This window comes from Erpetoichthys calabaricus, chromosome 10 (assembly GCF_900747795.2).
Source record: "Erpetoichthys calabaricus chromosome 10, fErpCal1.3, whole genome shotgun sequence".
Taxonomy (NCBI): Eukaryota; Metazoa; Chordata; class Cladistia; order Polypteriformes; family Polypteridae; genus Erpetoichthys; species Erpetoichthys calabaricus.
This window is the reverse complement of record NC_041403.2, coordinates 52636321-52649573: the sequence shown is the minus strand read 5'-3', so window position 1 is coordinate 52649573 and position 13253 is coordinate 52636321. Positions and strand designations below refer to the sequence as shown.

Here is a 13253-nt window from a genome sequence, read left to right as displayed (position 1 = left end):
CTTTGAAACTTATGAAATGCTTGTAATTATACTTCAGTATACCACAGAAACATTTGACAAAAATATCTAAAAACACTGAAACAGCAAACTTTGTGAAAACCAATACGTGTGTCATTCTCAAAACTTTTGGCCACAACTGTACAAATGCATATCAAATGTCTACTAAAAATGTCAAAATTTATCAGGCACTAATAAATTTATAATTTGTTAAAAATGTTTCAATCTAAAAAGTGCAGTATATATACAAATTCATATCAAATATCGCCTGAAAAAAGTGGGCAGTGAAACAGCTTTGAGCAGCCAAGGATCAAACAATAACAACTATAAAAAAAAATATGTGGAATCAGTATAAAAACCGACATGTCAACATTGCAAAATTATTGGCACCCTACTGAACGATTTAATTCATTTTGGGAAGAAGATTCTCATTTCAATGACATGGATTAGGGCGGCACGGTGGCGCAGTGGTAGCACTGCTGCCTTGCATTAATGAGACCCAGGTTCGCTTCCCGGGTCCTCCCTGTGTGGAGGTTGCATGTTCTCCCCATGTCTGCGTGGGTTTCCTCCGGGTGCGCCGGTTTCCTCCCACAGTCCAAAGACTTGCAGGTTAGGTGCATTGGCAATCCTAAATTGTCCCTAGTGTGTGTGCCCTGCGGTGGGCTGGTGCCCTGCCCGGGGTTTGTTTCTTGCCTTGCGCCCTGTGTTGGCTGGGATTGGCTCCAGCAGACCCCCGTGACCCTGTGTTATAGTGGGTTGGATAATGGATGGATGACATTGATTCATCAATGAATCATGGCTTTAATACTTAAAAAGTATCATTCCCCATTCCTTACTGGCAATGCCAAAGACAAGAGAGTTGTCTGAGGCTGTTAGACAGACTTATCCCCAAACATTAAAATGCAAAAGGTACAAGGTCATCTCCAGAGACCTTCACATTCCTGCTTCAACAGTTTCCAAAGTCTGCTTCTCAGTGCAATGGCAAGAACCTCCAGAATTTGCTGGAAACAGAAAAAAATATCAAAAAGGTCTTCAAAGGTTAAAGGAAGCTAATGGGATGTTAGGTTATTTAACACTAAGTTATATAACATGCTGGTGAGGCCTCACCTAGAGTACTGTGCGTACAAAAAGACAGCAGTGCTAGAGGAAGTCCAGAGGACAAGAACTAGACTGATTCCAGAGTTGCATAGATAACGTGGAGTAAATTACTAACTGGTGGACTTCAGGTGGCTTCATATCATGTTATTTAGGAAAATCTAGATGTATAAAGGATGGTCAAGCTTGTTGAGCTAAAAGGCCTGTTCTTGACACAATTGTTCTAATGTTATGTCATTTTTGTTGATTGTGATGGTGTTAAACTGGTGATTGTGATGGTGTTAATGGTAACCAGGTCAAATGCAGAGTTACCACAGAGTTCCTCACTGTAAATGCATGTCTTATGAAACCTACACCAAGGAGCCACCTATGAGCTTCATTCATTTCAACATTCATTTCCTGTGGATTACGCACACTACTGCCCCTTTTCAGCCACCCGCACATCATTTATTCTTCTTCCTAAAGGGACCCAACTCATATTAATGATTCAGGTACTTGTGCAAAGTCCTAATACGTACTGTGGTTACTGTGAACTATACAGGCCTGGACTAACATTAAACATTAAACTGTAGGCTTTTTAACTAAGAAAGCAAGGTGAAGGCCAAAAATAACATTAGGAGTTAGTTTGCTTATGATGAAAACTTGTAGACATGAATGTCATTTTTGAATGGCCTTCTCCATATTGTGCTCATCATGCTTAAATTGCCCCTAGCTTTAAAATGATGTACTGAAATGTAAAATTTTCACTTTTATAGATGGGGGAAAAAAGGAAATAAAAATTAATAAGCTGCCCATAGCCTACTATCCACATGAGAAATATTACCTGAATATTTACAGGGGATTCATTTTTTGATCTCTGAGACTCAGCTTCAGAAAGGTCTTCAGAAGTTTCATTTGGTCCATGCTGTTGCAAAGATTCTTGCTGTTCTCTGTGTTGAGTTAAGTCTTGCTCAGAATAGTCTGTTGCTTCAGTTTCAGCAGCTCCTTCTCTTTCAGAATTTGGTTGTTCTCTAGCAACTTCTTCTTCAGCATCTTCTACATTAGTCTCAGCTTGCAGTTCAGGCTCAGTCACTTCCAAATTAGCACCAGTCTCTGCCTCTTCTGCATTAACTACAGACTCTGCCGTTTCCGTGCTACCCTCAGTCTCAGGTTCAGCCTCAACTTCATTACCTTCATGCTCAGGCATGGCCCCATCTGCATTAGTCTCTGACTCTGCCTCAGGCTCCTCTGTGTTAGCCTCGACTTCGGGCTCAGGCCCCTCTGTGTTAGCCTCGACTTCGGGCTCGGGCTCAGGCTCAGCTTCCTCTTTGCTGTCAGGCTCAGCTTTATTTCCATTAGCATCAGGCTCAACCTCTTCTGTGTTAGTCTCGGGCTCTTCTAAGTTAGCTTCAGGCTCATCTGCATTAACCTCAGGTTCAGCCTCAGCCTCTGCCTCATCTGTAGTAGCCTCAGCTTCAGGCTCATCTACCTTAGCTTCAGACTCTGCTTCCTCTATGTTAGCCTCAGAATCTGGCTCATCTATGTGAGCTTCAGCCTCGGATTCATCTACGTGAACCTCAACCTCGTCTACATGATCCTCGGTTTCATCTACGTGAGCCTCTGGTTCAGTCTCAGCCTCATCTATGTGAGCCTCCGCCTCGGGTTCAGGCTCAGGCTCGGCCTCGGCTGCATTGGGTTCGGGTTCAGGCTCGGCCTCGTCCGCATTAGCCTCGTGCTCGGGGTCAGGCTCGGCCTCGTCCGCATTAGCCTCGGGCTCGGCCTCGTCCGCATTAGCCTCGGGCTCAGGCTCGGCCTCGTCCGCATTAGCCTCGGGCTCAGGCTCGGCCTCGTCCGCATTAGCCTCGGCCTCGTCCGCATTAGCCTCGGCCGCGTTAGCCTCGGGCTCAGGCTCGGCCTCGTCCGCGTTAGCCTCGGCCTCAGGCTCGGCCTCGTCCGCGTTAGCCTCGGCCTCAGGCTCGGCCTCGTCCGCGTTAGCCTCGGCCTCAGGCTCGGCCTCGTCCGCGTTAGCCTCGGCCTCAGGCTCGGCCTCGTCCGCGTTAGCCTCGGCCTCGTCCGCGTTAGCCTCGGCCTCGTCCGCGTTAGCCTCGGCCTCGTCCGCGTTAGCCTCGGCCTCGTCCGCGTTAGCCTCGGCCTCGTCCGCCTCGGGCTCAGGCTCGGCCTCGTCCGCCTCGGGCTCAGGCTCGGCCTCGTCTGCGTTAGCCTCGGGCTCAGGCTCGGCCTCGTCCGCGTTAGCCTCGGGCTCAGGCTCGGCCTCGTCCGCATTAGCCTCGGCCTCGTCCGCATTAGCCTCGGCCTCGTCCGCATTAGCCTCGGCCTCAGCCTCGGCCTCAGGCTCGTCCGCATCCGCCTCGGGCTCGGCCTCGTCCGCATTAGCCTCGGCCTCAGGCTCAGCCTCGTCCGCGACCGCCTCGGGCTCAGGCTCGGCCTCGTCCGCGACCGCCTCGGGCTCAGCCTCGTCCGCGACCGCCTCGGCCTCGGGCTCAGCCTCAGCCTCGTCCGCGTTAGCCTCGGGCTCAGCCTCGTCCGCATTAGCCTCGGCCTCGTCCGCATTAGCTTCGGCCTCGTCCGCATTAGCTTCGGCCTCGTCCGCATTAGCTTCGGGCTCAGCCTCGGCCTTAGGCTCGTCCGCATCCGCCTCGGGCTCGGCCTCGTCCGCATCAGCCTCGGCCTCAGGCTCGGCCTCGTCCGCGACCGCCTCGGGCTCAGGCTCGGCCTCGTCCGCGACCGCCTCGGGCTCAGGCTCGGCCTCGTCCGCGACCGCCTCGGGCTCAGGCTCGGCCTCGTCCGCGACCGCCTCGGGCTCAGGCTCGGCCTCGTCCGCGACCGCCTCGGGCTCAGCCTCGTCCGTGTTAGCCTCGGCCTCGTCCGCGTTAGCCTCGGGCTCAGCCTCGGCCTCGTCCGCGTTAGCCTCGGGCTCAGCCTCGGCCTCGTCCGCGTTAGCCTCGGGCTCAGCCTCGGCCTCGTTAGCCTCGGCACCGTCCGCGTTAGCCTCGGCACCGTCCGCGTTAGCCTCGGGCTCAGCCTCGTCCGCGTTAGCCTCGGGCTCAGCCTCGTCCGCGTTAGCCTCGGGCTCAGCCGCGTCCGCGTTAGCCTCGGGCTCAGCCGCGTCCGCGTTAGCCTCGGGCTCAGCCGCGTCCGCGTTAGCCTCGGGCTCAGCCGCGTCCGCGTTAGCCTCGGGCTCAGCCGCGTCCGCCTCGGCCGCGTTAGCCTCGGCCTCAGCCGCGTTAGCCTCGGGCTCAGGCTCAGCCTCATTCCCGTTAGCCTCAGGCTCAGCCTCGTCCGCGTCCACCTTAGCCTCGGCCTCAGCCTCGTCCGCATCCACGTTAAGCTCGGGCTCGGCTTCGTCCACGTTAGCCTCGGGCTCGGCTTCGTCCACGTTAGCCTCGGGCTCGGCTTCGTCCACGTTAGCCTCGGGCTCGGCCGCGTCCGCGTTAACCTCGGGCTCAGGCTCGGCCGCGTCCGCGTTAACCTCGGGCTCAGGCTCGGCCTCATCCGCGTTAGTCTCGGGCTCAGGCTCAGGTTTGGCTGCATCAGCCTCGGGCTCAGGCTCGGCCTCGTCCGCATTAGCCTCAGGCTCAGGCTCGTTCACATTAGCCTCGGGCTCATCTACATCAGTCTTGGGCTCAGGCTCGGCCTCATCTACATCAGCCTCGGGCTCAGGCTCGGCCTCGTCCGCATTAGCCTCGGGCTCAGGCTCAGGTTCGGCCACATCTACATCAGCCTCAGGCTCTGCCAAATCTACATCAGCCTCGTGCTCAGGCTCGGCCTCAGCTATACCAGCCTCAGCCTCAGTCTCAGCTACAGCTACATCAGCCTCAGCTACACCAGCCTCAGCCTCAGCCACATCAGCCTCAGGATCAGCCTTGGGCTCTGCTTCATCTACCTCGGCCTCGGGCTCAGGCTCAGCCTCGTCCTCATTTGCAATGCGCTCAGGATCAACCTCATCTACATTCGCCTCGGACTCCGGCTCTGCCTCATTCACCTCATCAATGTTAGCCTCGGGTTCAGCCGCTTCTAAAATAGCTTCAGCTTCTGGCTCAGCCTCATCTATGTTAACCTCAGGCTCAGCCTCTGCAACATCTTCATTAGCCTCTGGCTCTGCCTCATCCACATCAGCTTCAAGTTCAGGCTCAGCCATGTCTATGTTAGTTTCAAGCTCATTGTCGGCATCATGTTCATTGGCCTGAGACGCAGTCTCAGTCTCAGTCTCCTCTATGTTGGCTTCATGTTCTGTCCCAGACAGATCAGCTTCTGACTGTGTTACTGGTTCAGCTTCATCTGCATTAACCTCAGCCTCTGCCTCATGTTCACCATCTTCTACATTAGCCTCGTTCTCTGTCTCACCTTCTTCAATATTTGTTTCAGCATCTACCTCAGTATTACCCTCAACCTGTGCCTCTTCAATGTTAGCCTCAATTTCTGTCTCAAGTTCTTCCTCTTCTACAGCCTCCTCTGCAACAGCCTCAGGATCACCCTCTTCTGTGTTAGCCTCAGTCTCAGCCTCTTCAATGTCAGTTTCTAATTTGTCAGCCTCAACATCATCTGAATTAGCTTCAGTCCCTGCCTCTGTAGGCTCTGAACTTGCCTCAGTCTCTGCCACTATTTCATCTGTCTTAGAATTAATCTCTAATTCACCCATATCATTTCCCATCTCACCCTCAGACCCTGCCTCTACTTGAGCCTCACCTTCTCCTTGAGCCTCTATCCCTGTCTTTTCTTCACCAGCTTCATTCACTTCACCATCATCTTCAAAACTTGCATCTATTATGTATGCTTCAACCTCTGTGTTCTCAAGTTGCGCTGCTTCAGACTGAGATTCCTCAGCAGTATTAGCCTCAAAATGTGCTGCCTCTGTTACAGATTCAGGTCGTTCATTTCTGTTATTACTTGGGATTTCATTCTCAGCCTGCTCTGCCTCTCTCTCACACTCATGATCTGGTAGGGCATCAGCTTTAATGTCCTTGTGATCTTCATCTGGCTCAGACTTCAAGCATTTGCTTTCAGAGTGTGTATGAAGATCGGTTTCCTCCATTTTAGTTTCCATGTTTGACTCCTTGTTAGTGCTGTTTGCTGACTCTGTACACACTTCAGGTTCTGCACCTATAATAAAGAGGGTGGGTGATACACTCATTGTTCTATGTTTGCTAGAATACATCTACCATGTTTTCCATAAGTAAATGGGAAAATGGATAGCTGGAAACTGTAATTGGAAATATTTCTATAAACTGGCTCATAATTAAATCATGAAACATGATGTGTGACTAAATTCTATCTCAGTTCCAAATTTTAATGCTAAAATGCTGGAATCTATAATCTAAGTAATATGGTGAATTCAAATAACTATCCTAAATTGTTGAGCTCAGCATACACAATTCCAAATCAAACCCATACCATTAAACCTTTCTTCAGATGGTCTTCGCCTATTAGTGGCACTTGAATTGTCATCATCGTCATCAGAACTGGAGTCACTAGGTTCTGGCTCTGAACTGCATCTTGACTCACATAAAATAGCCTCTGAAATTTTCTCTTGAATAGATTTGGCTTAAGTAAGTGTGGAGAACATGAAAATAAACAGCAGACATAATACATCATCATTCTGAGTAAATATTTTAAACTCAATTTTTGCCTGAATTATCACTGAATTCTACAGAATATGATGCAATGCTGCCTTTATCTTTCATTATTGGTCAAGCTGTGAAACTTCAGTATGCTGCAAAAGGTGTATTGCATTTAGGCAGAGATAAAACAGAAAAAAAAAAACCTGACCTATGAGAGCATGGAAATCCAGTACTCCAATTTTACATTAAGAGTTCTTTTCCCCTGGAAATTAGGATTGCACATAGACTATACAATTCCCTTGTAGAAATGAAGTCAACTTCTGCATGTACAGTATATGTTCATGTTATCATTAAAAATGGGAGACTGAGATTATAAAAAAGTCATCAATTCAAAGCCAATTTTTAAATCAACGTTGTATGACCTAATAGAAAAAAGTACTCAACTTAAAAGTAAAATGTGTCCAGTTTAGTCCAACTGCTCACTCACTATGTAACCCTGGCAAAGTCAATTACCTGCCTGTGCGCCAACATAAAAAGAATCCATGTTTCTATAAATGCAGGGAGGTTTGGGAATTTTTCAGTATGAAATGTATTTTTATTTTACTTTAAACTATGGCTATAATTTGCCTTTATTTTAGCAATCCTGTATAAAGACTACAAAAAAAACTTTGGTTCACTTTATTTTAATACTGAACCTTTCAGAATAAATTTAGAGAGCAAAACTAAGAATTAACAACTTGTCAATGTCAATATTAAGGTTAAAATAAAAATTCCATGCACAAAGAAGTTCAGTTGTTGCATTTGCTTGAACTTAGTATACTGTATACAGTACTTCTGTATAATGTAAACAGTTAATTTTAAAATCTAGTATGTTTTCTCTTCCAGCACTGGGGTATAGCACTTTATGTTGTACACCTTATTTCAAACCCAAATTATGTACCACATTAAAGGGACAATTAATCTTGTTTCAAATAAACAAAAGTGCCACTGTTTTTTATGACTTAGAATATTAAATCACATGAGAAAAATATTTCAAGATAAAAAAGAACAAAAAAAAAAAAAAAACAAACATGGCACAAAATAGAACATAATCTTTATTTGTGATTTGTGGATAGAACAACAATGACAAAAACCATAAACCATTGAAATATGATTTTTTTTTGACAGTAAAATTTCACTATGGAGAAATATGTTTAAAAATAATAATTTGATAACCTTACACCCCAAACATTTCTCTTATATCAAATGAGTGGAAATATACAGCAGATTAACCTGAAACCTAGTTTTTACTGTGGCTATGGATTCTCAGTTTAAAAATTATTTTTCTGAATAGAAAGAAAGTGAAAGCTTTATAATGAATTTTATATTTGCACTTCTCTATATGTCCATGAAGGTTACTATTTAGCTACTTTTTTCTTAATTTATTTTGCTATTTGCTGATGTCTACCACCTTTGGCTATTTTTTATATCTTTTACTTTTAGCATGATCAGTGTGATCCAAGTTATTCCAGTACTTTTGCCTTACTTCATTATAAAAATCTCTGGATTCTCTCATTGGCTTTCACAATCATCACTACACCATCTAAACTACCCTCCAAATGTACAGGCACTCTACTGTTCTCTTCTATAATTTTTCTTCTGGACCTTATATGCAAGTATAGCATGCTTTTGGTATTATGTAAGCTATGACTTAAACCGAACTGTCTATTATAAGACATTACTTATTTTTTCTTGTTATACTTACCACCCCTAAAGTGTATCCAGCTAATGCAAATAATTCGGTGTTACAACACTAGACTTTATGAGCGCATTCAGCCTTGCTTTTGCAGTCTCTCTGCCTTAGAATCCATTTTCAACCATCCATTTCCGAGCATGCTCAGTATTATTCAGGAGTCTCAAAATTGCACTCTACAGTATTACTGAATTAATTAATGCAAAGTTGAAACAAGCTTCTCACTGGGAAATATAGTGGAATTACCCTATTTGATATGTTTTTCAAATGATGCTATCCTAAATATTCAAAAGAATCTAAATAAGTATATTTATTTTGTAAAAATTTACACTTTTTTTATTTAATGTTATTTCTGCATTTACTTTTTATATTATAATTTTCCACAGCCCTCTACTGCATTGTGAGACTAATAAATTTAGATATTTTTGTGATTTTAATAAAAAAAAATTAATAAATCATACAACTACATAGAACAGGGATATAAAAGTCTAATTCAGAACTCAAATGTTTAGGGAATTGTGGAAATGTACACTGTGAAACGTAACTAATCCTGGTCACTTCATATTGTTTATATACTCTGCAAAGCTAAAATGGTGACTCTCCGATGTAGGGTTCCCTTGAATTTTCCAGGTGGCAAGTATGCAGTCCTTAAAGAAACTTCCTTAAACTATATGGGAAACAGATGTAAATCTATACACCCACAATAACTGTGCTAAATTTCAATTAAGAACTTTGGGACTATACATCGACTTTACCTGCTACATTTGACCTATAGCATGCTTTAAAACTTTTCTTTATAAGTCTGAATTTTTATTTCCTACTTTTGTGTTCCGTGTTTCACTACTGGAGTACTTTTCCCCCCAGTGTGATTTCCATTTGTTTGTCACAGAAATGCTGGTAGGTTTGAAAGTATTGATGCACTGTAAAATATAAAAGCTATTAAAAATGCTACAGGGACAGATGCAGTTAAGGAAGCAGAGGAAAACAATTTTAGACTAACACTGTGTGAAATGTAAAAATAAAATATTGACACATTGACTTTAAAACAAAAGATAAAGTTAGCATTGCATTTCACATTAGTCTGTCAAAAAATGCACATTTGATTTAACAGCAAAGCAAAATTATAAAAAAAAGTTGACACTGGAATTTTCTTTTGATTTACTAAATTCCTTCTTACTTGTTTTCTAGTTGGTAATCTGGAATGTCAATAATTTCAACTAAAATGTATCAACTGAAATGTAAATTAAGACTTATTTCACTTAACAAAACTAAATTATATATGAGTAGGTTTTTTAAGAAAAGTGACTTGTGATGTTAGTCTTTAGTTGACAAGTGTGTGTTACAGAACCTAAAAAGGCACTTGGCCTTTAGTGCTACAGTCAGTGGAAAGATAGGGTTTTGTTATTTGCTGTCTAATTAATCTGAACTTCAAACATTAGAAATAAAGCAGCTGTATTTTACTCAGATTTATCATTTGACTATGAAACAACATCTTACCCACCTGTAATTCAGTATGGCATGAGAGGCATTATATATATATATACATACATACAGGGTGAGTCAAAATTATGTTAACATTTGAATAGCGGAAAAAAATTATTCACAAAACATACTTCATATGTGCAATTTGATTTACAGGAATGTCTCAACCTGTTCGCCATCATGTTCAACACATTTACCATATGCGGCACATAAATTGTCTACACAAATTGTATATAAGTATATACAAAGCAGTACCTTTAGTGTTAGCATAATTTTGACTCACCCTGTATATATTCACACACATACATATGCACACTCACACACATACTTTTCTATTATGTTTTTGATATTTATAATAATGTTACATAATAATGTAATAGACAGTAATAAAGTTAAAATGTACAATGGATATACTTACTCCTGTGACATATATGAGTCTGTATACATATATATATATATATATATATATATATATATATATATATATATATATATATATATATATATAAATAAGTATTATTTACAAATGTAAGAAAGTAGTGGACATTAAATGTCTGGATTCACCTGCAAAGCAGAGTACAGGTACTGTGCTTGTGCTAATCTAACAATTCCCACACAAAAAATGTAAAATACAAAAGTAATAATAAACTCGCTAATAAAAAGCTAAGATTATTTATAAAATCAGTTCAGCTATTTTAAGAAGGTAAAAAACAGCAATGTCTCGATTACTGGTTACAATCAAAAGAAAAAGAACACAATGTAAATAACTTTTTTTTTTTTTTTTTTTACAAAAATCAAAAAAATTGATTGCAATTACATGACTTGTGCAAATTTTACAATGCATAGGAAGAAATAAAACCCCCCAATTACAGCAACATTAAAAGAAACAAAAAGCAAACAAACAAAAAAGCAAGCAAGCAAGAAAATGCATAAACAAACTACATTTACTTTTCATAACCAGATATGAATTTCAAACAGTAATTTATTTGCACAAAACAAGCAAAAAGAAATAAAATGCCTATTGAAAGTAAAAGAAAAAATCATTTTGAGTGTCAAACAGCATGCAAGAGTCACTGCAGACCTTGGGCTTACTCACCACTACATTCAGGAGGTTCAGTTTCTTGTTGGGGCTGTGATTCTGCAATGTCATTTTCTAATGCTGATTCCAAGGTGAATGACTCAGAATAAGCATTTTCAAGTCCTGCTTCTTCAGTGTTTTTGGGTCCTGCTTCTTCAGGTGTCAGTCGGACACTTTCCTGTGTGTCAGTCGCAGTGCCCCCCTCAGTAAGTTCTTCATCAATGTCAGATATCGTTTCATGTGCTTTGTTTTCACTTAAGCCTTGATCACTACTCTGAAGATTCTCAGCCTGTTCTAGTTGTGGTGTTTCTGCTTCGTGATGTTCAGGATTTTCAGTTATTCCCTCTTCATCACATTCATGATCCTTAACGTCGCCAGCAGATTCCAGGTCCCCTCCTGATGAACTGTAGGAGGCTTTGAGAGTCTCTTCCTGAACTGAATCTTTTACATCCTCGGTTTGACTCTCTGTGCCATCTTTGCTGCTACTTAATGAATACATGGATGACATAGAAGACCTTGAACCTCTGTCACCTGTAAAAACAGAAAACACAGTAATAATACAAGCAAATAATCAGTCAGCATGGACCAGCAAAATATTCAGAAACATAAGAAAGTCTACCCCTAGAAGCTGAAAAGTCTGTACTTGTCTGACACATGACTGCATTTACCTAACTTTGTTAAAATTCTTCTCAAGTTATACTGAAAAGAGATTGATGTAAAAGAAACATTATAAAAAAAAGTGATTGATGTACCAATATCACCTGACTTACTAGCAACATGCATTTCCAGATTACCTTTATTGTTAAGCACTTGTTGACTGATTATATAACTGCAAAACATTTACAAAACAAAAAGGTGGGAAAATAAATCAAGACACTTAAAGTTTTATTATAATATACAGAAATCAGAGGTACATATTGTATTATTTGATCTAACACCTGGACATCCATGAATTGCACTCCCGTTTTTCAGGTAAAATAGTCTGCCTTTGTCCACTCACCTCCATTCTAAAATGAAATATAGAAATGGTTTTCAAACATTTTTTCATTGGCATAAAACTTTTTCCTTCTGACCACCCCAGCCAAGTCATTTACTTCCTTCAAAAGAATATTCTTGAAAAGCCTTGGTGTTTTATCTCCTTTCCTCATTTGCAAAGGATGGTCTGTGTTAGCCCTTACAAATGTAAGAAATGGCAAAGTACCACATTCATAAACTATTCTGAGTTGAGCATGTGAAATTTTATTAACAGTTTTACTTACCATTGACTAAACAGAGTATTGACAGTCAGAGATTTGAAATGGTCATAACACTCTGCCCACTGTTAAATATGTGAGAAAAGCAAGCCAATGTTGACTGATACTACAGGGTTATGTTTAAGTCATCTTTGTGACTTGTAGCCCAGCAGAATCTGTCGAATGGTATGCTTCCCCTTTTGTAATCCTGTTGATGGTGTTTTTCCTTTGGACCAAACAGACTTCTGACAGACCTGCTTTAGCACACTGTGACTTCTGCCAGAAAGTTTCCCTGGGTGAGGACTCCCGTAGCATAGACAGCCCAAATGCTTAGATCTACGGCAACTCTGGAACGTTTCTCCTTTAGTGAGCCATCCTTTTTTCCAAACAGAAATCTCACTCCCCTCCCGACCAGATCATACAAAAAAAAAAAAAAAAATTCACCAGTCCTATCGGTTACTTTTGTATACTTACTCATGTTGAAACTAGATCCATATTGCAGTTAACACACAACTTTAAAATTTTCTCATCTCCAGAAACATGTATGAGAAAGCAAAACATACAGTTAGGTCTCGTTATTTAGCTTTTAAGTGTTGTATGAACTGAGCCGCCCTAACAATGAAAGCAAATAGATCTATAAATAGGATGGTAAATTTGCCACACACACAAACATCATGATAACAGTAATGCATCTAAATCACGTATCACCTCCTGAACTGACACTTACAAATTTAAAACAGATGAAAAAAATTTACTAAGAGTCGCACTATTTTGCCTGGAATAGTTTTGATTACATTAGTGCATGAGCTTGCATTTTAAAGGACCCAACACAACCATTATACTTATCAAGCTGCCACATCAGTACATACTAATTAAAACAAACAACAGTTCAGTACGGAAAACAATATTGCTCAAATTCAAAGATATACAACAACTATCTCAAGACAGGCCCCCGGTGTGAGGAACAACAGAAACACTAAGTCCTGCGTGCTTCAAAACAGTGTTAAATGTAGAATTCATTTAATTTCATAAAATTATGTAAACTATTAAGGAAATGCATTTATACAATCATTCTTATG

General features: G+C 42.0%; 1 protein-coding gene across 1 annotated transcript in view; it reads right to left on the bottom strand.

Moving 5' to 3' along the window:
* Positions 1–13253, bottom strand: part of erich3 (glutamate-rich 3) — a 39343-nt gene that overhangs the window by 3897 nt on the left and 22193 nt on the right. The window contains exons 12-17 of the mRNA XM_051932429.1: positions 10957–11473; positions 7164–7198; positions 6484–6633; positions 3326–6192; positions 2369–2932; positions 1916–2329 (exon numbers count right to left, since the gene is read on the bottom strand). Coding sequence (XP_051788389.1) covers positions 1916–2329; positions 2369–2932; positions 3326–6192; positions 6484–6633; positions 7164–7198; positions 10957–11473 — 4547 coding nt within the window. The remainder of the gene's footprint in view (positions 1–1915; positions 2330–2368; positions 2933–3325; positions 6193–6483; positions 6634–7163; positions 7199–10956; positions 11474–13253) is intronic.